We start from the raw sequence: 27811 nt of genomic DNA, 5'->3' as shown, positions 1-27811 counted from the left end.
AAAGCAAAGCAGTGTGACACAGACAACAACACAGAGTTACATATGGAATAAACAAGCCAATAAACAAGTCAATGACACAGTAGGAAAAAAATTATATAAACAGTGTGTGCATGAGGAGGTAGGCAATAAATAGGCCATAGCGAAGAATTACAATTTAGCAGATTAACACTGGAGTGATAAATGAGCAGATGATGATGTGCAAGTAGAGATACTGGTGTGCGAAAGAGCAGAAAAGTAAATAAAAACAGTATGGGGATGAGGTAGGTAGATTGGGTGGGCTATTTACAAATGGACTATGTACTGCAGCTGTACATAAAACCCACCCACTAAGGAGCCAATACCACTTTAGTTTTTCCCCCTCAAAAGGGCTTTGTTACAGACAGAAACACTCCTCAGTTTCATCAGCTGTCCAGGTGGCTGGTCTCAGATGATCCCACAGGTGAAGAAACCGGATGTGGAGGTCCTGGGCTGGCGTGGTTACACGTGGTCTGCGGTTGTGAGGCCCGTTGGATGTACTGCCATATTCTCTAAAATGACGTAGGCGGTGGCTTATGGTAGATAATTTAATGTTAATTTACAGTTGAAGTCGGAAGGCATTAAAACTCGTTTTTCAACCACTCCACAAATTTCAAACTATTGTTAAGTCGGTTAGGACATCTACATAGTGCATGACACAGGTCATTTTTCCAACAATTGTTTACAGACAGATAATTTCACTTATAATTCACTGTATCACAATTCCAGTGGGTCAGAAGTTTACATACACTAAGTTGACTGTGCCTTTAAACAGCTTGGAAAACTCCAGAAAATGATGTTATTGCTTTAGAAGCTTCTGATAGGCTATTTGACATCATTTGAGTCAATTGGAGGTGTACCTGTGGATGTATTTCAAGGCCGACCTTCAAACTCAGTGCCTCTTTGCTTGACATCATGGGAAAATCAAAAGAAATCAGCCAAGACACCAGAAAAAAATTGTAGACCTCCACAAGTCTGGTTCATCCTTGGGAGCAATTTCCAAACGCCTGAAAGTACCACATTCATCTGTACAAACAATAGTACGCAAGTATAAACACCATGGGACCATGCAGCCATCATACCACTCAGGAAGGAGACGCGTTCTGTCTCCTAGAGATTAACGTACTTTGGTGCGAAAAGTACAAATCAATCCCAGAACAACAGCAAAGGACCTTGTGAAGATGCTGGAGGAAACAGGTACAAAAGTATCTATATCCACAGTAAAACAAGTCCTATATGAACATCACCTGAAAGGCCGCTCAGCAAGGAAGAAGCCACTGCTCCAAAACCGCCATAAAAAAGCCAGACTACGGTTTGCAACTGCACATGGGGACAAAGGTCATACTTTTTGGAGAAATGTTCTCTGGTCTGATGAAAGAAAAATAGAATTGTTTGGCCATAATGACCATCGTTATGTTTGGAGGAAAAAGGGGGAGACTTGCAAGCTGAAGAACACCATCCCAACCATGAAGCACGGGGGTGGCAGCATCATGTTGTGGGGGTGATGTGCTGCAGGAGGGACTGGTGCACTTCACAAAATAGATGGCATCATGAGAAGGAAAATTATGTGGATATATTGAAGTAACATATCAAGACATCAGTCAGGAAGTTAAAGCTTGGTCACAAATGGGTCTTCCAAATGGACAATGACCCCAAGCATACTTCCAAAGTTGTGGCAAAATGGCTTAAGGACAACAAAGTCAAAGTATTGGAGTGGCCATCTCAAAGCCCTGACCTCAATCCTATAGAAAATTTGTGGGCAGAACTGAAAAAGCGTGTGTGAGCAAGGAGGCCTACAAACCTGACTCAGTTACACCAGCTCTGTCAGGAGGAATGGGCCAAAATTCACCCAACTTAATGTGGGAAGCTTGTGGAAGGCTACCTGAAATGTTTGACCCAAGTTAAACAATTTAAAGGCAATGCTTCCAAATACTAATTGAGTGTATGTAAACTTCTGACCCACTGGGAATGTGATGAAAGAAATAAAAGCTGAAGAAAATATTCTCTCTACTATTATTCTGACATTTCACATTCTTAAAATAAGGTGGTGATCCTAACTGACCTAAGACAGGGAATTTTTACTAGGATTAAATGTTAAAAAAAAAAGAAGTTTAAATGCATTTGGCTAAGGTGTATGTAAACTTCCGACTTCAACTGTATCTGGCAACAGCTCTGGTGGACGTTCCTGCAGTCAGCATGACAAATGCACACTTCTGAAAACTTGAGACATCTGTGGCAATGTGTTGTGTGACAAAATGGCACATTTTAGGTGGCCTTTTTTTGTCCCCGGCACAAGGTGCACCTGTGTAATGATCATGCTGTTTAATCAGTTTCTTTACATGCCACACCTGTCAGGTGTATGGATTATCTTGGCATTGGCTAAATACTAACTAATTCGGATATAAACACATTTCTGCACAACATTTGAGAGAAATAAGCTTTTTGAGTATATGGATAATTTCTGGTGTCTTTTATTTCACCTCATGAAACATGGGACCAACACTTTACATATTGCATTTTATATTTTTGTTCAGTGTTATTTGATCCTTTTGAATTGTGTAGACAACAGAGAGGCTACAGAGGTAGATTATAGGGAAGGGCTAGAGATGGGACACAAGTTTTAGGTCAGTCTTCCAATGAGTGTATGCACAGCCCTGTCAATGCATTTCTTTGTTTGCTTAAAACCTTAATGCTTATATAAAAAGCTGTGTATTTAGGCTGCGTCAGCTCTTACGATCTCCATTTAAATTTAATATACTCCAAGGTATCATTTTGGGTAACACTTCCTTTGAAGGTTGCATACATAAAGCATAACACAACAACTCAGTCATGTGTTACCTCATTTTAATCATTCATCATATGGATAGCCGTTTTGTAACTTGGTTGAAAATATGCAGTGGTTATGCAACAGGCTTATTCAATATCATAACCATACTTGGTTGAAGGAGTTTGGTTGACTCTTCCACTTGTAATATGCTGCTGCATCTGAGTTTAGTCATGCAATGTGCAGTTGAGGGGGGGTTTGGTGTCCCATTATAGCTAGGCCTGCATTGCTGTTTCCTCCACACTGTAAACAGTGTTTTACTTTTTCATCATCTTTGCCAAACTTTTCTTTCAATCAAACAATGTTTCATCAAGACACCCAGCCAGTTTGTGGTTATATGTTGCAGTTCAAATGTGTCATGTGATTTCCTCATGAATTATAAACCCATTTATCAAACACAGAATAACTAAAAGGGGATATAATTAAATAGAACACTTATACATAATTTAATGTAGTAGGCCTATGATAAGGGGATTGTGGAACTGAAGGTAGGCATATCTTGATTTGTTTTTGGTTATTACTATGTAATAGTAGTGCTATAAAACACATGTTTATTGTCACATACACCAGATAGGTGTAGTGAAATGTGTTGTTTTACTGGGTCAGCCGTAGTAAGGCACCCCTGGAACGAATTAGGGGTATGTGCCTTGCTCAAAGGGCACAGACAGATTTTTCACCTTGTCAGCTCAGGTATTCGAACCAGCAACCCTTCAGTTACTGGCACAACACTCTTGCCACTAGGCTACCTGCCACCCAATTATTAACTATCCAAAAAAAAGAGGTTGTTGTATGACACTGTTTTTGGCTGCCACTCTCCGTGGCTAAGAGCCAGTTCGTTTTGCATGGCGTGGCACCGGCCCATGCAAAACGAATCCGCTTTCTTTCGTACGGGGCAGGAACATTCTCAACCAATTGGAAACGTAATGTTGAAGATTGGCACGGAGACCTCGTGAATATTACAAGCAAGCAAATTGACTGATACTTAAATTCAAGTTCACAAATATTATACCCTCTCTGCCCAAAGCCAGGTAGCAACAACCACACATATCAAGACGGTGACATCCAAAAGAAACCATCATGTCTGAGAAACTTCCCTTCAAAGTTGGTCAGTATGAATGTACATTATTTATGTTCTTTATCATACAGGCAAGCTTCGAGCCCTTCATTGATTGTGGATTAACGGGTGGCTAACCAGCTAGGCTAATGTCGGGTAACACAGATTTTATACTGCACATTTGGCTAGCTTGGCGCTATTTTAGCTGATTTATATCAAGTGATGGCTAGCTAATTAGTTATCATTGGACATTTGGCTAACCAAACATCTGCAAATGTGCACTAGCATTTATAAACTTGTATAATCCAGTTAGGACGGAACACGGTCCATTTGCCTGCAGGCTTTTGTTATTTTTACAAAGCCTTCCCCAATTCATAACCAGTAACAGCAGTTTTGGCATGCAATTCACATATATGTGGTAGAAGGTAAGAGTATTGTTACATTACAAAATAAATCCGAGTCGACATGCACACAACACTTGTCCTCAGTCAAGCATGGTTTATTTCGGAAGATTTAACTATGTTCTCGGTAGTTGTAGTCCATTTAGTCGAGCATGGTGCTTTCGTTTGTTTTCTGAGCTCGGTACTAAAACTGCATTACCCAAGTTGTTTTATTTATTTTAATTTCACTTTATTTAACCAGTTGAGAATAAGTTCTCATTTACAACTGCGACCTGGCCAAGAGAAAGCATGCAGTGCGACAAAAACAACAGTTACACATGGGATAAACAAACGTACAGTCAATAACACAATAGGAAAATCTATATACAGTGTGCAAATGTAGGAGATTAGGGAGGTAAGGCAATAAATAGGTCATAGTGGCGAAATATTTACAATTTAGCATTAACACTGGAGTGATAGATGTGCAGATGATGATGATGTGCAAGTCTTTGCAGTGTGCGACGCCGCCAGTTTTCCTTGATTGACAGGCAGTATGTCACCCTGGAGTCTGGCACTGGCAACGAAGGGAAATATTAGTGCGCTATCTTCCAAAGACAGTACAGTATGAAGATGGGCAGAAGGTGCTTCTCCACTGGATAACGCTTGTAGGCGACGTAGGCTAGCTAAACTCATACGCATAAACACGTCAGCGAGTATAACGCTCGTCTCGCGCCGAACTGCGCATGTGCAGGCTGTCAAATCAAAGGTAGACTGGACACACCAAGGTAAAGACAGTTTCAAGTTGGATATTCAACGGATATTCTCGCTTTCAAACCTCAATAGCTTTCAAACCACTTGAGCCACAGACTCCAAATAAGTGTCATTATGTTGGAAGAATTTCGCACAACATTGCACAGGTCTTATTTTCACGATTTGGACATTAATTCACTTTCCAAAGCTAATAAACACGTGGAAATGTGAGCAGCATTTTGTATTCCTAGTTGAATTAGTTAGGGAGCGTAAACAAAGTACAAACTTTTTTTACATTCGAATTTCACTAGCTCATTGGTCATGTGACCTAATGACTCAAACAAGGTCCAGAATGTCCACTGACTACCCTTCTATATTGCAAACCCTTTAGTTTGTCCATTTTCATCTCACAAGATTTTACATGAATTTTTCAAAATGTAAAATTTCAATAGCTCTTTAGTCATGTGACCTAGGGACTTCAAATAAGGTTCAGAATGTCCACTCAGTGGGCCTACACATTGCACACCCTTTAGTTTGTCCATTTTCATCTCACAAGAGTTTACATACATTTTTGAAAATGTAAAATTTCAATAGCTCCTTGGTCATGTGACCTAATGACTTCAAACATGGTGCAGAATGTCCACTGACTACCCTTCTATATTGCACACCCTTTAGTTTGTCCATTTTCATCTCTCACGTTTTTACATACATTTTTCAAAATGTTAAATTTCAAAAGGTCCTTGGTCATGTGACCTTCTGACTTCAAACATGGTGCAGAATGTACCCTTCTATATCGCACACTCTTGTTTGTGTACTGTAAAATCACGCGGTGTAACGTACATTTTTCATAGTTTTACATTTCAATACCTCCTTGGTCATGTGAATTACACACCTAATAAGCGTGCAGTGGATATATACCCATATTGCATAACCTCTAGTTATGTCTCTTCTATATTGTTGTACATTAATATTAGTTTGCCAATTAGGGGGTTCAGTCCAGTGTTGTGTTTACCCTTTTTTTGTTTAATATTTATCTATAATAATTGGTAGTTCAAAGTACTTATTTTTCCACAGTATTTAATAGCGGTACACAATAGGAGAGAGACATATCTCTTTTCATCGTTAATATCAACCATAAAGGGCAAAGTACGAGAGTCATGCTATTAATTGTCCAAAGCAGGGATGGAGAGTGAACTAGTGAGGTAAGCTGTAGTGGGTTTTCTGGTCAATACATATACTGAACATGTAACCACAGTAATGGTGGCCAGTAAATAAATGAATAAAAATGTAATATTGACAAATTTAACTAATTGTAGACCTTTAATCTTTTCCAACATGTCAACAGACACTTAACTTCAAATAAGTATGAACCATTTCAGTGTTAACTTTCTCTTTATTCCTGGTTGATGTACATTTCAGAGCCTCTTCAGTGTGGATGGGGTATAGCATACATTTTCAACAACAAAGACTGCACTTCCTGTTTGTGTTCTTTACTCTGTTTAACTATTTTGTCTTCATTCCTAGTTACAGCACATGGAACCATCGTTGGCATGCAAAACATTAAATCTAAAACAAAACAAAGCGTAACACCTTATAAATAATATCAAATATCAATGCAGTATGACGAATTAGCCATCCATTGTGTTATATCATAAATTGTCTTACATGCCGTCACTGTTGTCAGAAGATTATGAACATGTTAAATTAAGTTACTAACCCAGTCAGTCTTTGGGCCACATTCAGGTTCTTTATCAGTGGCACACATGAAGCAGTTGTTGGCTTTGTTGAACTCTGAAATCAAAGGCATGAACTGAACATATGGCTGTCTGACACAACTACATAAAAATAAAGAATTTACTTTGAATTAAATGCCATTACATACCAGACATTCTTAGTATATCCTCAGCCATTTCTTTTCGCAGTTGCTCCATGTGTTTTTGAAGGTTCCATATCAATTTGGGAGGGAATGTTGGGGAAGTTCTGTACAACTTACTTGGCCATCTACACCAAAAAAGTAAAATAGAGTTTTTGACCTAATTGTCACATAACAGCTAACCATTCATTATTGAAAATATAACTATCAAACCTGCGTTACAAAGACCCCGCAGCTGAAGGTGTCCTGCTGCATGGTGTGAGTTATTTCCCCTCCTTTCCACTGTATGTCTACCCAGTTGTCTTTTCCATGGCAGGATCTTCTCATTTTGAAGTATTGTCTTTTTTATGTAAACAATGGAATTCTGATTAGTTATAGGCAAATGAATACACAAGCCAAATATGTATGCTGTTTTCCTTATCACTATAATCTAGTAGTAATTTAGTAGTAGAGGTAATTTACTTTATGCCCCATTCTACACACAGCCTAAATTACAGGCACTGAACCATTTACAGGACAATAATAAAAGTAGCATATAGGATCCAGCCCTATCACAGAGTGAATAAATGTCAAGCGTTTATAGACTTTAAGAAAAAATATTAAGTGACAGTTTCATCAGTACGTGCTTAAAGAAAGTCAGATCACAGATGACAGTGCCCACCAAATCTATGACAATAGACAATGAATTGTAAGCACCAAAGTGTGTTTGTCAAAATAATATCTGAAAATGTCAGTTGTTGAACATAATACTTCTATTTGCAATAGCAATTTATGATATATGCAGTTGAGGAATATTCCATGTGCCAACACTACATGTAGAACGGACATAAGACATTCCCACATACAGTATATTTTATTTTATTTTACCGTTATTCAACCAGGTAAGCCAGTTGAGAACAAGTTCTCATTTACAACTGCGACCTGGCCAAGATAAAGCAAAGCAGTGTGAAACAAACAACAACACAGAGTTACATATGGAATAAACAAACGTACAGTCAATAACACAATAGAAAAGTCTATATACAGTGTGTGCAAATTAAGTAAGATTAGGGAGGTAAGGCAATAAATAGGCCGTAGTGGCGAAATAATTACAATTTCGCAAATAAACACTGGAGTGATGGATGTGCAAGTAGAGATACTGGGCTGCAAAAAAATATATAACTAAAATAAATAATAATATGTGGATGAGGTAGTTGGATGGGCTATTTACAGATGGGCTATGTACAGGTGCAATGATCTGTAAGCTGCTCTGATAGCTGATGCTTAAAGATGGTGAGGGAGTTATGAGGCTCTAGCTTCAGTAATTTTTGCAATTCGTTCCAGTCATTGGCAGCAGAGAACTGGAAGGAGAGGCGGCCAAAGTAGGAATTGGCTTTGGGGGTGAATAGTGAAAAATACCTGCTGGAGCGCGTGCTACAGGTGGGTGCTGCTATGGTGACCAGTGAGCTGAGATGAGGCGGGGCTTTACCTAGCAAGGACTTATAGATGACCTGGAGCCAGTGGGTTTGGCGACGAGTATGAAGCGAGGGCCAGCCAACGAGAGCATATGGGGCTTTGGTGACGAAACGGATGGCACTGTGATAGACTGCATCCAATTTGCTGAGTAGAGTGTTGGAGGCTATTTTGTAAATAACATCGCCGAAGTCAAGGATCAGTAGGATAGTCAGTTTTACAAGGGTATGTTTGGCAGCATGAGTGAAGGATGCTTTGTTGCGAAATAGCGGGCCAATTCTAGATTTAATTTTGGATTGGAGATGCTTAATATGAGTCTGGAAGGAGAGTTTACAGTCTAGCCAGACTCCTAGGTATTTGTAGTTGTCCACATATTCTAAGTCAGAACCGTCCAGAGTAGTGATGCTAGTCGGGTGGGCAGGTGCGGGCAGCGATCGGTTGAAGAGCATGCATTTAGTGTTACTTGCATTTAAGAGCAGTTGGAGGCCACGGAAGGAGAGTTGTATGGTTAGTTAACAGTGTCCAAAGAAGGGCCAGAAGTATATAGAATGGTGTCGTCTGCGTAGAAGTGGATCAGAGAATCACCAGCCGCAAGACCGACATCATTGATGTATACAGAGAAAAGAGTCGACCCGAGAATTGAACCCTGGGGCACCCCATAGATACTGCCAGAGGTCCGGACAACAGGTCCTCCAATTTGACACACTGAACTCTATCTGAGAAATAGTTGGTGAACCAGGCGAGGCAGTCATTTGAGAAACCAAGGCTATTGAGTCTGCCGAAAAGTTCCTAACTTCCCTGAAAAGTTGCATATCGTGGGGGCTATTTGATGCTAATGCAGTACGCCACAGGATGTTTTTGTGCTGGTCAAGGGCAGTCAAGTCTGGAGTGAACCAAGGGCTATATCTGTTCCTGGTTCTACATTTTTTTTGAATGGGGAATGCTTATTTAAGATGGCGAGGAAAGCACTTTTAAAGAATAACCAGGCATCCTCTACTGACGGAATGAGGTCAATATCTTTCCAGGATACCCGGGTCAGGTCGATTACAAAGGCCTACTCTAGAGGTCGACCGATTATGATTTTTCGATACCGATTTATTGGAGGCCCCTAACCCCCGATGCCGATTAATCGTCCAATTTTTAAAAATTGTTTTTATTTATTTGTAATAATGACAATTACAACAATACTTAATGAACACTTATTTTAAATTAATATAATACATCAATAAAATCAATTTAGCCTCATAAATAATGAAACGTGTTCAATTTGGTTTAAATAATGCAAAAACAAAGTGTTGGAGAAGAAAGTAAAAGTGCAATATGTGCCATGTAAAAAAGCTAACGTTTAAGTTCCTTGCTCAGAACATATGAAAGCTGGTGGTTCCTTTTAACATGAGTCTTCAATATTCCCAGGTAAGAAGTTTTAGGTTGTAGTTATTATAGCACCATTTCTCTCTATACGATTTGTATTTCATATACCTTTGACTATTGGATGTTCTTATAGGCACTTTAGTATTGCCAGTGTGACAGTATAGTTTCCGTCCCTCTCTTCGCTCCTACCTGGGCTCAAACCAGGAACACATCGACAACAGCCACCCTCGAAGCAGCGTTACCCATGTAGAAGAGCAAGGGGAAACAACTACTCCAAATCTCAGAGCGAGTGACGTTTGAAACGCTATTAGCGCGCACCCGGCTAACTAGCTAGCCATTTCACATCGGTTACACCAGCCTCATCTTGGGAGTGATAGGCTTGAAGTCATAAACAGCGCAATGCATTGCGAAGGGCTGCTGGCAAAATGCACAAAAGTGCTATTTTAAATGAATGCTTACGAGCGTGCTGCTGCCTACCATCGCTCAGTCAGACTGCTCTATCAAATCATAGACTTAATTATAACATAACACACAGAAACACGAGCCTTAGGTCATTAACCTGTTGGGGCTAGGGGGCAGTATTTTCACGGCCAGATAAAAAAACGTACCTGATTTAAACTGGTTACTACTCTTACCCAGAAACGAGAATATGCATATAATTAGTAGATTTGGATAGAAAACACTCTAAAGTTTCTAAAACTGTTTGAATGGTGTCTGTGAGTATAACAGAACTCAGAACTCAGCCAGGGACTGCAGAGTCATCATTCAACGTTCTGGCGCCTTCTGAGAGCCTATGGGATCCTTAGAAAATGTCACGTTACAGCAGAGATCCTCTGTTTTCGATAAAGAGGGTATAGAAGGCCAAGAAATGGTCAAAGAGGGCACTTCCTGTACAGAATCTTCTCAGGTTTTGGCCTGCCATATGAGTTCTGTTATACACAGACACCATTCAAACAGTTTGAAACTTTAGGGTGTTTTCTATCCAAATCAAACAATTATATGCATATTCTAGTTTCTGGGCAGGAGTAATAACCAGATTAAATCGGGTACGTTTTTTTATCCGGATGTGAAAATACTGCCCCCTACCCTAGAGAGGTTAACGAGAGTCTTGTCTTTAAAATGGTGTAAAATAGTCATATGTTTGAGAAATTGAAGTTATAGCATTTATGAGGTATTTGTATTTCGCGCCACACGATTCCACTGGCTGTTGACTAGGATTCCCAGACAGGTTAAAGGTAAAAAAAATCGGCGTCCAAAAATATCGATTTCCGATTTGTTATGAAAACTTGAAATCGACCCCAATTAATCGGCCATTCCGATTAATCGGTCGACCTCTAGCCTACTCGCTGAAGTGTTTTCGGGAGCGTTTGACTGTGATGAGGGGTGGTCGTTTGCCCGCAGACCCATTACGGACGCAGGCAATGAGGCAGTGATCTCTGAGATCCTGGTTGAAGACAGCAGAGGTGTTAGTCAGAGGCCAGGTTAGTCAGGATGATATCTATGAGGGTGCCCGAGTTTACGGATTTGGGGTTGTACCTGGTAGGTTCCATGATATTTTGGGTGAGATTGAGGGCATCTAGCTTAGATTGTAGGACGGCCGGGGTGTTAAGCATTTCCCAGTTTAGGTCACCTAACAGTACAAACTCTGAAGATAAATGGGGGGCAATTAATTCACATATGGTGTCCAGGGTGCAGCTGGGGGCTGAGGGGGGTCTATAACAAGTGGCAACAGTGAGAGACTTATTTCTGGAAAGGTGGATTTTTAAAAGTAGAAGTTCGAACTGTTTGGGCACAGACCTGGATAGCATGACAGAACTCTGCAGTAGACTGCAACTCCACCCCCTTTGGCAGTTCTGTCTTGGGGGAAAATGTGTACACATACATGGCATTTTTCAGCTATGATTTAACCACTCAGAATCCAGAATGGATATGACAATGTGGCCAGCATAGGATGTAATACACCCTTACAACAATCTAGTTTTTGATCTTCTTGACTTCTTATCTGGTAAACTGCTACTATGTGGCAAGAAAAGAGCCCCAATTAGGGGTTAGTGTACTCCAGTAAAAAAGGGCAGGTTTAGATTCAAAACTATTGCTCTGTGTCCCCGTTCATAGGGGCATGAGAGACTCGTCACGGGTAGAATTGAGTTGGCACTTTATTGGCCCACACCCACAAGGTTGAGGTTACTCATGGACAGTAATTAGTTTTTTTTTTTTTGCATTGATGCATTGTCTTCTAACTGTCCAAGAATAGGATCCAAAGTGTTAGGAAATATTTGTTCCCATAAATACAAAGGAGGATGTCTCTCCTCATACCTCTGGCACTTTAGTCAGACTGCCAGACTGTGCACCACAGAACCAATCAGGAGAGAATACATACAGGTCAACGGTGCCAATTGAAAGTCAAGTGGTGTGTCTGTGCCTTTTGGATTACTCCCTCTACAGAGAACCCCTGTGGTTCAAGTCAAGAGCTACCCTTCCCCTTTCAGTCTGCTTTGCGCATGTCTGAAAGTGACAGAGCCAGCAGCCAGGAGTTTTTCACAGTATGTCATAAAACATTATTACACTTATGAATGTATGTAAAATGCTAATATGTATAAGATCCAGTACGATGGAATAACTAAGCCCTGAATTTGAATGCAGCGTGTTCCGATTCCTCCTTCTCTTTCTGTCCAGCAGGGTCAACCAAAAACACTTAGCCTGATGGTTCATGCAGGTACTGGAGAAGCAATATAGAAATGTATTGATCCCTTAAATGATTTTACTATTAAATGACCCGTATCACAACCCTCATACCTCTTCACAAAAATGTACCTAAATCAGTTTTGGAAAAAGGATTTTTGTTTTTCCAGTTAGAAATGGTAGACCATGCATCAAATAACTATTTTCATCAGAAAAACAAACCCTCAAATGCACTATTGCATTTTGTAAGTTGTCTGAAGGTGGCTTGTTGTGAATGCACTCAAATATCAAGTCATTATCAGGTTATGGAAACTGCGTTCTAATACTCAACGTAGAAGGATTTGTCTTAATGTACAGTATATTAAAGTGATGCTATGAAAAGGATTCTTTCACCTTATCAAGCTCACTCTGACAAATGCCTGCCTATTACTGTGATTAAAAAGAGCATGTGAAACATTGTTTTTCATGAGGCCTACCTGAGCGCCTTCCTTTAAGCACCTCTGTTCGAACACCTCTCCTGTCCTTGATCCATACCAGATTCAGCCATTTGCTTATCTTTTCAGTGTCCATGTGAAGGATGGTTATTGTGAGGCTGGAAAATGTTTAACACCCATGTGAAATGAAGGCCTGCAAAGCTTAGATTTAAGTCTAATAGCATGAAATGAAAGTAGACAAACATCAGTGTGCGATATGAAGGTATAGTCAGTGGACATTCTGAACCTTGTTTGAGGTCTCTAGGTCACATGACCAAGGAGCTATTGAAATTTTGCGTTTTGAAAAATTCATGTAAAATCTTGTGAGATGAAAATGGACAAACTAAAGGGTGTGCAATATAGAAGGGTAGTCAGTGGACATTCTGAACCTTGTTTGAAGTCATTAGGTCACATGACCAAGGCGCTATTGACATTTTTAATTCAGAAAAATGTATGTAAAATCTTATGAGATGAAAATGGACAAACTAAAGGGTGTAAGTCCACTCGGTGGACATTCTGAACATTCTGGACCTTGATTGAAGTCACTAAGTCACATGACCAAGGAGCTAATGAAATTTTAAATTTGAGTTCAGTAGGTCATATGACCAATGAGCTATTGAAATTCAAAAATGTAAATAAATAATTTAAAATAGTGCGAGATGTAAATAAAAATAAAAAAATGTCTACAATGTGTGTCTATGCCATCGGGTTAGCAAGAACCAGTTTTGAAAGTTTTAGGAGTAATGGTTAAATAGCTATTGAAATTTGACAAATTTGATTTGTCACTATGTTGACGGTCCCTAACTGCTGTTGGTGGACGTAAGGAAGACTACAGGTGAATATCCGTCGGAAATCCAACCTGAAACTGTCTTTACCTCGGTGCAAGACACATAACATTTTTTATGTTTTTTTTTTCTGATTAAAAATGAGTTAATTGCATCCTTCGTGGAGCCCAGTTTCATAATATTACCATATGTCCCAGCTGCTTGCATTAGTTTTGAAGTAATCATGAAAAAACAGACCTTATTTTAGGGCATTTTCACCATGCCAACTCCTATTAGTTATATTGAGCACCGTGGCACCAACTCGCCTTCCGAAGTTCTATTCCCAGTTTATTGTTCTACGTCACAATGCCTGCTTTGCTATTGTTGGAAATGAGACCTGCCCACATTGCTGGTAATTAAAATGTAAACAACAAAAAATGACTCATGGAACTCAGGTCGTCCCATTGTTTCCTATAGGGAAATATAGGTATGTCTGTCTATTTTGCCATTATCTTGCAATGTGTATATTTAGATTTTTTTTGTTCAAATTGGACATCATTTTAAACCTGAGAATCTCCTCTATTCTAATTATGTAAGGCTGGGCAGCGTACTCCGTTGTCATCAAATGCTAGCCCCTACATACCTTTTGCCATTGGAACGCTGAGCTCCTCCCATTGTTTTCCTATGGAGAGGCATGCTGGTATATTTCGCCAAATATGTGTATATATAAAAATAAAATCTATTTGGACACCATTTTAATGAGGATAATCTCCTCTTTCCTTTAACATATGGTTGGGCAGCATACTCTGTCATCGATTGCTTGACCAGAAAGTCAAGTTGCAATTTTTCCCTACTTCCTCGTTATGCAGACATAACATCATTTAAAAGCTTAACTTCTTGTTAATCCAGCCGCAGTGTCAGATTCCAACCAAGCACTAGCGTCACGAAAGTCAGAAATAAAAATAAAATACATGCTTACCTTTGAAGATCTTCCTCTGGTGGTAATGCCATGTGTCCTAGCTACACAGTGAATGTTTGGTTTGTTTGATAAAATCAATTTTTATAGCCTAACACGAAACATTTGTAAACCGCTTACGTCGTGATTTATCGTTGATTGACTGTATTTTGGCCCAATGACCGCTGATCTTGAAATCTAGCTTGGAATATAGCCAATGAGCTGAGGTAAACGGCAATATGTCGTAAACTCTGGCGTAAAAGAGGTTCATTCGCCATTGCAAATCCTACTTGACGGAGCCAGGAGTGTTACGCATAGCAGTACATAATCAAGAGCATTTTCAGCAATTTTATATACACTGCTCAAAAAAATAAAGGGAACACTTAAACAACACATCCTAGATCTGAATGAATGAAAATCTTATTAAATACGTTTTTCTTTACATAGTTGAATGTGCTGACAACAAAATCACACAAAAATAATCAATGGAAATCCAATTTATCAACCCATGGAGGTCTGGATTTGGAGTCGCACTCAAAATTAAAGTGGAAAACCACACTACAGGCTGATCCAACTTTGACGTAATGGTCCTTAAAACAAGTCAAAATGAGGCTCAGTAGTGTGTGTGGCCTCCACGTGCCTGTATGACCTCCCTACAACGCCTGGGCATGCTCCTGATGAGGTGGCGGATGGTCTCTTGAGGGATCTCCTCCCAGACCTGGACTAAAGCATCCGCCACCTCCTGGACAGTCTGTGGTGCAAAGTGGCGTTGGTGGATGGAGCGAGACATGATGTCCCAGATGTGCTCAATTGGACTCAGGTCTGGGGAACGGGCGGGCCAGTCCATAGCATCAATGCCTTCCTCTTGCAGGAACTGCTGACACACTCCAGCCACATGAGGTCTAGCATTGTCTTGCATTAGGAGGAACCCAGGGCCAACCGCACCAGCATATGGTCTCACAAGGGGTCTGAGGATCTCATCTCGGTACCTAATGGCAGTCAGGCTACCTCTGGCGAGCACATGCAGGGTTGTGCGGCCCCCCAAAGAAATGCCACCCCACACCATGACTGACCCACTGCCAAACCGGTCATGCTGGAGGATGTTGCAGGCAGCAGAACGTTCTCTACGGCGTCTCCAGACTGTCACGTGCTCAGTGTGAACCTGCTATCATCTGTGAAGAGCACAGGGCGCCAGTGCCGAATTTGCCAATCTTGGTGTCCTCTGGCAAATGCCAAATGTCCTGCATGGTGTTGGGCTGTAAGCACAACCCCCACCTGTGGACGCCGGGCCCTCATACCACCCTCATGGAGTCTGTTTCTGACCGTTTGAGCAGACACATGCACATTTGTGGCCTGCTGGAGGTCATTTTGCAGGGCTCTGGCAGTGCTCCTCCTGCTCCTCCTTGCACAAAGGCGGAGGTAGCGGTCCTGCTGCTGGGTTGTTGCCCTCCTACGGCCTCCTCCATGTCTCCTGATGTACTGGCCTGTCTCCTGGTAGCGCCTCCATGCTCTGGACACTACGCTGACAGACACAGCAAACCTTCTAGCCACAGCTCGCATTGATGTGCCATCCTGGATTAGCTGCACTACCTGAGCCACTTGTGTGGGTTGTAGACTCCGTCTCATGCTACCACTAGAGTGAAAGCACCGCCAGCATTCAAAAGTGACCAAAACATCAGCCAGGAAGCATAGGAATTGAGAACTGGTCTGTGGTCACCACCTGCTGAACCACTCCTTTATTGAGGGTGTCTTGCTTATTGCTTATAATTTCCACCTGTTGTCTATTCCATTTGCACAACAGCATGTGAAATGTATTGTCAATCAGTGTTGCTTCCTAAGTGGACAGTTTGATTTCACAGAAGTGTGATTGACTTGGAGTTACATTGTGTTGTTTAATTGTTCGCTTTATTTTTTTGAGCAGTATATTTAAATTATGGTGAATAAATCAGTAAAAGTTCAAACAAAGTCTAGGTATACAGATTTAACCCAAATTATAGAGGAAATTGATAAAGCGAGACAGAGTTGCTACAGGAAGATGAATCTTTCAGCGAGGCTAGTTTTGACTCGCAGGCGGAAGACATGTTTCTCCACGGAGAGGATGCTATGTTGGACTGGTAAGAGTTATTATCATGCTAATGTCGTTGTTTGAAATTAATAATATCAAATATTATTCATTTGAGTTTTTTTTTTTTTTTTGTATTTGCAATATATAAAAATATCATCAGTAATGAAATGTGTAAAGTACACATTGGCCATACATTGTGTGTTATATATTTTTACATTTCTTTTATATAAACATGGAATGGAACAGCACTTCACCATAGTCATTATGTTCCCTGTGCTCTATATAATACATATCTGTTTATTTTACGTGTTGATACAGGGCTCATACGTGAAAGTATTCTTACAGATTTTTTTTTTCAGTGGCAGTGACTCTGATTATGAGCCCCCAATGTCTAGGTGTCCATCCCCCTCTGAAGCTGGTTCATCAAGCCGGACCCCTGCTGTCTCCGGCTCCACACCTACCCGGCCATCTAGAGGTGTGAAGACAGTGACCAAGAAGCGGATGTGGGGAAGAGAGAAACCTGCAGACAGAGGGGCAGAGGGTCGTTGGCACTATGTGCTAGAAGATTATGTGGAACCAATTCCACCAGTATTTTGACCAAAAAGGCAGCCAGGACCTCAACTAGACATGACTGCAAAGTATAGCCCCCTTCAACTGTTTTTCACCTCGTCTGTTATTGATTCCCTGGTGTCTAACACGAATAAGTATGGTGCTAAGAAGCACGCAGGAAAGAAAGAGGCATGGAGGGCCATTTCCATGTCAGACCTTTTCTGCTACATTTCACTGGTTATTTACATGGGGCTGGTGAAGTTGAAAACTCTGAGGGACTACTGGAAAACGTCAGCGCTCTATCAACTGCCTTTCCCCATCACTGTCATGTCTTGTAAAAGATTTCTGGCTATCTCACGGGCGCTTCGCATCAGTGACCAAGAAGTTGATGGGGAGAATGACAAGAGGCACAGCAAGGTTTGATAGGCTCTGCAACATCAAACCGCTCTACCCCAGCATCGTTGAGGCCTGCAAGACCTATTTTCAGCCCGCCCAGAACCTGTCCGTAGATGAGAGGATGGCAGCCTCAAAGGCCAGAATTGCCCTCAAGCAATACATGTGTAACAAACCAACAAAATGGGGTTACAAACTGTTTGTTTTGGCTGATTCTGTGTGTGCCTACACTTGCAATGTTTTTGTTTATGAGTTTTGCTACCGGTAATGGACTTAGTTATGATTCCGTTATTGGATTTTCAACTGCTGGGGAAGAGCTACAACCTGTTTGTAGACAACTTTTACACAAGCCCTACCCTGTTTACAGACCCGAGGAAGCGGGATGTGTGGGCTTGTGGCACCATTCGAACCAACAGTCGGCTTTCAAAAAACAAAGGTGAACGACATGTTTAAGCGGGCTGAGTGGGATACCATGCGATGGATTCGTGAAGATGGCCTGCTCTTTGTAAAGTGGATGGATAGCAGAGAGGTGGTCATGTGCACAACTATCCACAAGTCCTTCAGTGGCGATCACGTCGTCAGGCGTGTGAAGGATGGTACCGGGGAATGGACCACAAAAAAATGTCCCCATTCCAGCTGCTGTAAAGGACTACAACAAGGGCATGGGAGGTGTGGACCTGTCAGACACACTGATAGGATACTACAATGTTCTCCACAAGACATTTTTCTATCATTTCATCGACATTGCTGTTGTGAATTCCTTCATCCTCCAGAAGGAGATGGCTAAGAGCTATAGACAGCCCCCCATCTCACAGCTAGCCTTCAGGGAGCTGCTTCTGTCCCCTCTACCTCTGTCCCTTCTGCTCCTTCAACCAGTGGTGTTCACCTGCCCAAATTCATCTCTGCAGGCATGAATGTCCCTCAGGGCAAAAAGGGCTCAGTAGGGAGGTGTCGTTGTGCGCTTTGTCACAGGAAATGCCCCATCACCTGCACCACTTGTTCAGTACCCTCTGCTTTACAGCAGAAAGAGACTGCTATGAGCCGTGGCATCAGCAGCACAATTTTGTGTAGCGGACTGAGGGTCTTCACAATATTGTAAATAGAAAGTGTGTAAATAGTTACCCTTGTTGTTTTTTAAATATATATATATATATTTTGGGGTGTGTTAGAATACCATTTATGTATTTTGTATATAGTTATTTGCTTCAAAATGTATCACTGTACAAATTCGGCCACTTGGGTACATTTGTGTGGGACACCTGGGTGACTTCATGCTCAATGTCATGTAGCTCGCTCATTCTTGAAGTTATCTGTCTGAAACTTTGCTCAACTATTGTTGCCCTATATGTTGTTCATTCAAATTATCCCCAGCAACCTGTCTGAATGTTTGGCTGTTCTTGTTCATTTGAAAGATGATGCAACAACAATAAAAAAACAGATGTTTTTTTTCCTTGTATTATCTTCTACCAGATCGATTGTGTTATATTCTCCTACATTCAATTCACATTTCCACAAAATATGCATATCCTTGCTTCTGGGCCTGAGCTACAGGCAGTTAGATTAGGGTGTGTCTTCAGGCGGAAATTGAGAAGGAGGGGGGGCCTACCCCCGAAGAAGTTAAATCAAAAACGACTGAGTGCTTTTGATTTGCTGGCTGTGCGCAAGATGACCGTTATACCTGATTCTGTGCATGAGCTTAGCTAGCCAATGTTGCTGTGACATCGCCCACAAGCGTGATGGGGGATTTCTATTGGAGAAGCCGTTTTCTGCCTGTCTTTGGTACTATTGTTGATTTTTGTTACAGAAGTTCAGAGGACCTATGAATAAATAAATAAATCCTCGTTAAGTCAATTTCACGACTTACAGTGCATTAGGAACGTATTCCGACCCCTTTTTTTTAATTAACGTTACAGCCTTATTCTAAAATGGATTCAAGAACATTTCCTCATCAATCTACACACAATACCCCATAATGATGATGCAAAAATATTTTTTTTTTTACATTTCTGCAAATGTTGAATTTTTTTACTTACCTTATTTACATAAGTAGTCAGACCCTTTGCTATGAGACTTGCAATTGAACTTAGGGGCATCCTATTTCCATTGATCATCCTTGATGTTTCTACAACTTGATTGGAGTCCACCTGTGGTAAATTCAATCGATTGGACATGATTTGGAAAGGGACACACCTGTCTATATTAGAGGTCGACTGATTATGATTTTTCAACGCTGATACCAAATATCGGAGGACCCCAAAAAAACGATTAATCGGTCGATTTAAAAAATTTTTATTTATAATTTTTAAAAAAAAGTTGTGTGCGTGTGTATATATATATATATATATATATATATATATATTTTTTTTGTTGTTGTAGTAATGACAATTAAAACAATGAATACTTTTATTTTAACTTAATACATCAATAGAAATCAATTTAGTCTCAAATAAATAATTAAACATGTTCAATTTGGTTTAAATAATGCAAAAACAGTGTTGGCGAAAGTAAAAGTGCAAGATGTGCCATGTAAAAAAAGCTAACGTTTTAAGTTCCTTGCTCAGAACATGAGAACCTCTGAAAGCTTGGTGGTTCCTTTTAACATGAGTCTTCAATATTCGCAGTTAAGAAGTTTTATGTTGTAGTTATTATAGGACTTTCTCTTTATACCATTTGTATTTCATATACCTTTGACTATTGGATGTTCTAATAGGCACTTTAGTATTGCCAGCCTAATCTCAGGAGTTGGTAGGCTTGAAGTCATAAACAGCGCTGTCATTCAAGCATTGCTAAGAGCTACTGGAAAACGCAGGAAAGATTGAATGAATGCTTAAGAGCCTGCTGCTGCCTACCACCGCTCTATCAGACTGCTCTATGAAATATCAAATCATAGACTTAATTATAATATAATAAACACACAGAAATGAGCCTAAGGTCATTAATATGGTCAAATCCGGAAACTATAATTTAGAAAACAAAACGTTTGTTCTTTCAGTGAAATACGGAACGGTTCCGTATTTTATCGAACAGGCGCCAACCTAACACGGAACCCAATCCGGCCATCGTGCATACATTTATTTTGTCCCCCTACACCAAACGCGATAATGACACGCAGATTAAAATATCAAACAAACTCTGAACCAATCACATTAATTTGGGGACAGGTCAAAAAGCATTAAACAGTTATGGCAATTTAGCTTGCACTTGCTAGCTAATTTGTCCTATTTAGCTAGCTTGCTGTTGCTAGCTAATTTGTCCACCCAAGCCACTGCCTGTTCACCACGCTATCATCCAGAAGGCGAGGTCAGTACAGGTGCATGAAAGCTGGGACCGAGAGACTGAAAAACAGTTTCTATCTCAAGGCCATCAGACTGTTAAACAGCCATCACTAACATTGAGTGTCTGCTGCCAACATACTGACTAGAATCTCTAGCCACTTTAATAATGAAAAATTGGATATAATAAATGTATCACTAGTCACTTTAAACAATGCCACTTTCTATAATGTTTTCACACCCTACATTACTCATCTCATATGTATATACTGTACTCTATGCCATTTACTGCATCTTGCCTATGCCGTTATGCCGTCGCTCATCCATATACACTGCTCAAAAAAATAAAGGGAACACTTAAACAACACAATGTAACTCCAAGTCAATCACACTTCTGTGAAATCAAACTGTCCACTTAGGAAGCAACACTGATTGACAATAAATGTCACATGTTGTTGTGCAAATGTAATAGACAACAGGTGGAAATTATAGGCAATAAGCAAGACACCCCCAATAAAGGAGTGGTTCTGCAGGTGGGGACCACAGACCACTTCTCAGTTCCTATGCTTCTTGGCTGATGTTTTGGTCACTTTTGAATGCTGGCGGTGCTTTCACTCTAGTGGTAGCATGAGACGGAGTCTACAACCCACACAAGTGGCTCAGGTAGTGCAGCTCATCCAGGATGGCACATCATGCGAGCTGTGGCTAGAAGGTTTGCTGTGTCTGTCAGCATAGTGTCCAGAGCATGGAGGCGCTACCAGGAGACAGGCCAGTACATCAGGAGACGTGGAGGAGGCCGTAGGAGGGCAACAACCCAGCAGCAGGACCGCTACCTCCGCCTTTGTGCAAGGAGGAGCAGGAGAAGCACTGCCAGAGCCCTGCAAAATGACCTCCAGCAGGCCACAAATGTGCATGTGTCTGCTCAAACGGTCAGAAACAGACTCCATGAGGGTGGTATGAGGGCCCGACGTCCACAGGTGGGGGTTGTGCTTACAGCCCAACACCGTGCAGGACGTTTGGCATTTGCCAGAGAACACCAAGATTGGCAAATTCGCCACTGGCGCCCTGTGCTCTTCACAGATGAAAGCAGGTTCACACTGAGCACGTGACAGAGTCTGGAGACGCCGTGGAGAACTTTCTGCTGCCTGCAACATCCTCCAGCATGACCGGTTTGGCGGTGGGTCAGTCATGGTGTGGGGTGGCATTTCTTTGGGGGGGCCGCACAGCCCTCCATGTGCTCGCCAGAGGTAGCCTGACTGCCATTAGGTACCGAGACGAGATCCTCAGACCCCTTGTGAGACCATATGCTGGTGCGGTTGGCCCTGGGTTCCTCCTAATGCAAGACAATGCTAGACCTCATGTGGCTGGAGTGTGTCAGCAGTTCCTGCAAGAGGAAGGCATTGATGCTATGGACTGGCCCGCCCGTTCCCCAGACCTGAATCCAATTGAGCACATCTGGGACATCATGTCTCGCTCCATCCACCAACGCCACTTTGCACCACAGACTGTCCAGGAGGTGGCGGATGCTTTAGTCCAGGTCTGGGAGGAGATCCCTCAGGAGACCATCCGCCACCTCATCAGGAGCATGCCCAGGCGTTGTAGGGAGGTCATACAGGCACGTGGAGGCCACACACACTACTGAGCCTCATTTTGACTTGTTTTAAGGACATTACATCAAAGTTGGATCAGCCAGTTGTGTGGTTTTCCACTTAAATTTTGAGTGTGACTCCAAATCCAGACCTCCATGGGTTGATAAATTGGATTTCCATTGATTATTTTTGTGTGATTTTGTTTTCAGCACATTCAACTATGTAAAGAAAAAGTATTTAATAAGATTATTTATTTCATTCAGATCTAGGATGTGTTGTTTAAGTGTTCCCTTTATTTTTTTGAGCAGTATATTTATATGTACAAATTCTTATTCATTCCTTACACGTGTGTGTGTGTGTGTGGTGTGTAAGTATAAGGTAGTTGTTGCAAAATTGTTAGATTACTTGTTAGATATTACTGCATGGTTGGAACTAGAAGCACAAGCATTTCGCTACACTCGCATTAACATCTGCTAACCATGTGTGTAATATGACCAATACAATTTGATTTGATCATTCTTACCCCAAGGCACCTTCTCTTATCTGAAGGCAGTTTTGGCCATTGAGACAGTTGCCATTGTAATATTCCATTAATACCAATTTTACCCCAGTTTGGCAGTTAGTCCCAGTCTCTTTCTTGTTTAACATATAACATTTGTAATTATTTTGCCCTTCTCAGCCATCAACAATACTAAATTATTGTACTGGGCCTAGTTTTCCACAAGCATTTTAAGACTTGTTTCATTAGAACCTTCAAAAGAGCATTGTTAAATCTGAGCTGTTTCCCAAAACCATCGTCACTGAAGTTGCTCTTAAACGCTTGTTATTTACTGACTGCCTTGGACAACTCGTAGAATAGTTAAGTGCGTTGTTAAATGCTTTTTTTGCCCTTCTGTGTCAGTTTATACACAGAAGATCATCGCTAAACACAGAATCAAGATGTTTTTCTTTCTGACTGCCGATAACTTCAAAACGAAATTGACTTCATATACAAAGTTGCTACAAACAAGCGAAGGATAAAGAGGATTAAAATAAAGATGATAACAGTATAGGCTACACAGGCCTGTATATTGAAATAAATTTAATGTTCATTCAATTGCGTTCTGTTTTACTAATTATAGTCTACTGTCTAATCTTTATTTAGTGTATTATTAGGTAGGCCTACACATTAGAATAAGCTGCCTCAATATTTGCTGCCATAGGTGATATCTCTGCGCTTATCCCTCGTCAGTATTATGGAATAATTATAATATTAAGGGACAATTTTAATGGAGAAAGCTGATCCGAGAGCAGCGCTGCCTTTCATTCGATCCTATTAGTGTTGACACGTGCCTCGACGACACACTTAGTGAACATTCTCTGAGTGGTATTTTGGGAAACACATATTACATCTTCGGAAGGATGCATCCTTAACACTCGCAAGCCTAAGTTCCATCGCTATCGGAAACCAGGCCCTGGTGTACACTCAAACTTCTGTATTATTGTCCTATTGCCTGGGTTGCATTCATTTGGTACAATTGGTATAGTAATGTTTTAAAAATAGAATATGAAAATTAACTTTCCCATTGGTAGTGCCTGCTTTGTTTAATTTTTTTAAATCCTGGTTCATCCTTACTGAATGCATCCATTGGGTCTGATGCCATTGCAAAGCGCTCATTAACCCTGATTCTCACGCCCCTCTCTCATTGCAGTCTATGCCTGGAAGGGGATGACCGACGAGGAGTATGTGTGGTGCATTGAGCAGACCATCTACTGGAAGGACGGCCAGCCCCTCAACATGATCCTGGACGACGGCGGCGACCTCACCAACATGGTCCACAAGAGGTACCCCATACTGCTGTCAGGTACAGGACCTAGCTATCTCTGACTTACAACTCTCAGGGCCTCAGGCCTCTCATACTGCTGCTTAATTAAAGAAGCAGGGCACCATATTGCTGCAAACATTGAAGGGCTATGGAGGACAGTGGTATTCACCTGTCCCAATTCGCTCACTCCCCCTTGGCCCTAACTGGATCCGAAGGGTACTGAAGTGAAATACCGTGTAGTAGTGGAGCTCCCATTTTGCTTTTGCCTTACAGAAATGTAAACATGAGGTTTGATATTTAGCCAATGCCCCTGCATTGGACTTGTCACAGTTATTTGTCATAATCATTTACTTTATCCGGTCAAGCCTTTGTTGGTTTGCCATTTTGTTAAGTTGTGTGGCAAATTAAGTTGGATTTTAGGGTGTGTTGCATCCTGTTAGAGCCTTTAACTTCTCAGGGCGACGTGGGACGCTACCACGTCGCCCTGAGGGTGGGACGCTACCACGTCCCACCCACGTTTCACACTATTCAACAGCCAGTGAAAAATCAGAGCGCCAAATTCAAAACAACAAAATGTCATAATTCAAAGTTCTCAAACATACGACTACTTTACACCATTTTAAAGATACACTTCTCCTTAATGTACCCACATTGTCCGATTTCAAAAAGGCTTTACGGCGAAAGCATAAAGTTAGATTATGTTAGGACAGTGAAAACACAAGAAAAACCACACAGCCATTTTCCAAGCAGGAGAGGGGTCACAAAAACCATAAATTCAGCAAAAATTAAGCACTAACCTTTGACGATCTTCATCAGATGACACTCCTAGGACTCAATGTTAGATAATACATGTATGTTTTGTTCGATAAAGTTCATATGTATATCCAAAAACAGCATTTTACATTGGCGCGTGATGTTCAGAAAATATTTTGCCTCCAATACTGCCGGTGAATCAGCACAACAATTTACAAAAATACTCATCATAAACGTTGATAAAATATTAAACTGTTATTCAAAGAATTATAGATGAACATGTCCTTTATGCAACCGCTGTGACAGATTTCAAAAAAGCTTCACGGGGAAAGCACACTTTGCAATAATCTGAGTACGGCACTCAGAAAAAGACATCAAGCAATACAGATACATTTTGGAGTCATCTAAAATCATAAATAGCATTATAAATATTCACTTACCATTGATCTTCATCAGAAGGCACTTCCAGGAATCCCTGGTCCACAATAAATGTTGTTTTGTTCGATAAAGTCCATAATTTGTAAGCTACTCCAAATGTAGGAAGCGCGACCAAAATGTCATGACAAAAAGTCAAAAAAAGTTATATTTACGTTCGTTGAAACATGTCAAACGTTGTATAGCATCAATCTTTAGGGCCTTTTTAACTTAAAACTTCAATAATATTCCAACTGGATGATTCCAATGTCTTGAAAAACGTTATGGAACACAGCTACCCCTCACGTGAAAGCGCGCCACAAAACTCATTCTGAGTCACTAACTTCCAGGTCCTCTTGTTCGCTCTGTGTTCACCGCAAAAGCCTGAAACTAGGTTCTAAAGACTGTTGACATCTAGTGGAAGCCTTAGGAAGTGCAAAATGAACCCTAAGTCACTGTGTGTTAGACAGGCAATGACTTGAAAAGACTACAAGCATCAGATTTCCCACTTCCTGGTTGGATTTTTCTCAGGTTTTTGTCTGCCATATGAGTTCTGTTATACTCACAGACATCATTCAAACAGTTTTAGAAACTTCAGAGTGTTTTCTATCCAAATATACTAATAATATGCATATCCTACGTTCTGAGCCCGAGTAGTAGGCAGTTTAATTTGGGCACCTCATTCATCCAAACTACTCAATACTGCCCCCGGTCCCAGAAAGGTTAAAGGAATGACTGTTCCATCCAGAGCAAAGCATTAAAGGGGAAGTTCAGTATTTAACTTGATGTTTTGTATTGGCTGGGAGACTCTGTAATCCATGGTTTCTATTTTCTTTAAACAGCAAAGACACACTTTAGCCAGCAATTGAAATAAGTGGGTGATGGGGTAACCGTGCAATGTAAAGGTGGTTTACTTTATGCCCCAATGCGAAACACTAGAGGTATTGTAATAGGCACAGCCTTTCCACACTAGTCCTGTACACTAGTATTCTCAGATCTAATTTAGTGTGGTTCAGGAATGGAAATACACCTCCCCCAAATTGGAAGGGTGATACTGCTATGATTATCAGCAGGGCTGTATTTCTCAGTCTTGTACACTAGGTGGCGGCATTACTCCAGAGTCAATACTGAGAACTGCGGATGAACTTAAGGTGCTTGGTAAGCAACATGCAGCAGGAACTCTTAACTTTAAACACAGTCCCTTGGGAATGATGTTCCTAAGGAGGGAAGTCTTGACTCCTGTTCGAAATGTTAACCTGCCGTTCATATTAGTTCTCTGAGAAGAGATCAGGCTATGGCCCTGATAATTTTGTGATCTTTATGTTGGCGCCACCTACCACATGTGGATGCCATAAAAAAAAAAGGTGCTAATTAAAGATTGTCAAATTGTCTCCTTTAGGAATAAAGGGTGTGTCTGAGGAGACCACCACAACCTGTACAAGATGATGAAGAACGGTGAGCTCAAGATCCCAGCCATCAATGTCAACGACTCAGTCACCAAGGTAGACCCCATCATCCTCCCTAAGTAGGGCCATGCATGCCTCATCAGTTCTTAAAGTGCCATAAAATAAAGGTACTGTACGTCATCACCCTCCTGAGTAAGCAGCGGTATTGACTCCCTCTCTATAGATCGTTTGACAACCTGTATGGCTGCAATGAGTCTCTGATTGACGGGATCAAGCAGGCCACCGACGTGATGATTGTCGGAAAGGTGGCGGTTGTTGCCGGCTACGGTGACGTTGGTAAGGGCTGCGTCCAGGCCCTCCGTGGGTTCGGTGCCCGCGTCATCATCACCCCATCAATGGACCCCATCAATGCCCTGCAGGCTGCCATGGAGGGTCTGGATCCTTTTTAGTTTGATTATGTTATTGTTCAGATTTAATTTACATTCTCAAAATATTATTGGAGATTGGTTATAGGTGTGCATTCAGTTATCTTGGGTGCCTAGCAAATATGATCTGAAGAATTTGTTTTAAGTTAAAGGCCATTTATAATTGCTGTACATACTATGCAAACAATTTCTGTTTGACCCCATGCCATTTGTTCACTGCTGCAGAGGTATCAAGCTCAAGTGTAAAAGTAATGTTGTACATTGTTTTTGTGTAGTATTTAATTGGCTTTTGTGATTGTTGTAGGATATGAAGTCACCACCATGGAGGAAGCTTGCAAGGAGGGGAACATCTTTGTGACCACCACTGGCTGTGAGGACATCCTTTTGGGCAAGTAGGTATCATTTTGGAGTCTGGTAGAACACCATGCAACCCATGTTAAACACTGTCTGATCAGAAGTACACGCAGTCAAGTAGGGCTGACCCCATTTAATCAATTGTTTGGGCAATAGGCTGTTGGACGAGCAGTCGCAAATAGATTGTTTTCGT

At 41.1% G+C, this 27811-nt stretch overlaps 1 protein-coding gene across 1 annotated transcript in view; it reads left to right on the top strand.

The window, feature by feature from the left end:
* Window positions 1–3644: 3644 nt before the first annotated feature.
* ahcy (adenosylhomocysteinase) overlaps window positions 3645–27811 on the top strand; it is a 33490-nt gene continuing 9323 nt past the window's right edge. Inside the window, 6 exon segments of the mRNA XM_045691388.2 lie at window positions 3645–3944; window positions 24153–24305; window positions 26833–26856; window positions 26859–26935; window positions 27037–27271; window positions 27569–27656. Coding sequence (XP_045547344.1) covers window positions 3917–3944; window positions 24153–24305; window positions 26833–26856; window positions 26859–26935; window positions 27037–27271; window positions 27569–27656 — 605 coding nt within the window. The 5' untranslated portion in view covers window positions 3645–3916.

Source organism: Salmo salar, chromosome 12 (genome assembly GCF_965601325.2).
Source record: "Salmo salar chromosome 12, fSalSal1, whole genome shotgun sequence".
In the NCBI taxonomy this organism is placed as follows: domain Eukaryota; kingdom Metazoa; phylum Chordata; class Actinopteri; order Salmoniformes; family Salmonidae; genus Salmo; species Salmo salar.
Note: the sequence above shows the minus strand (reverse complement) of the source record. Positions and strands in the feature narration are given on the sequence as shown.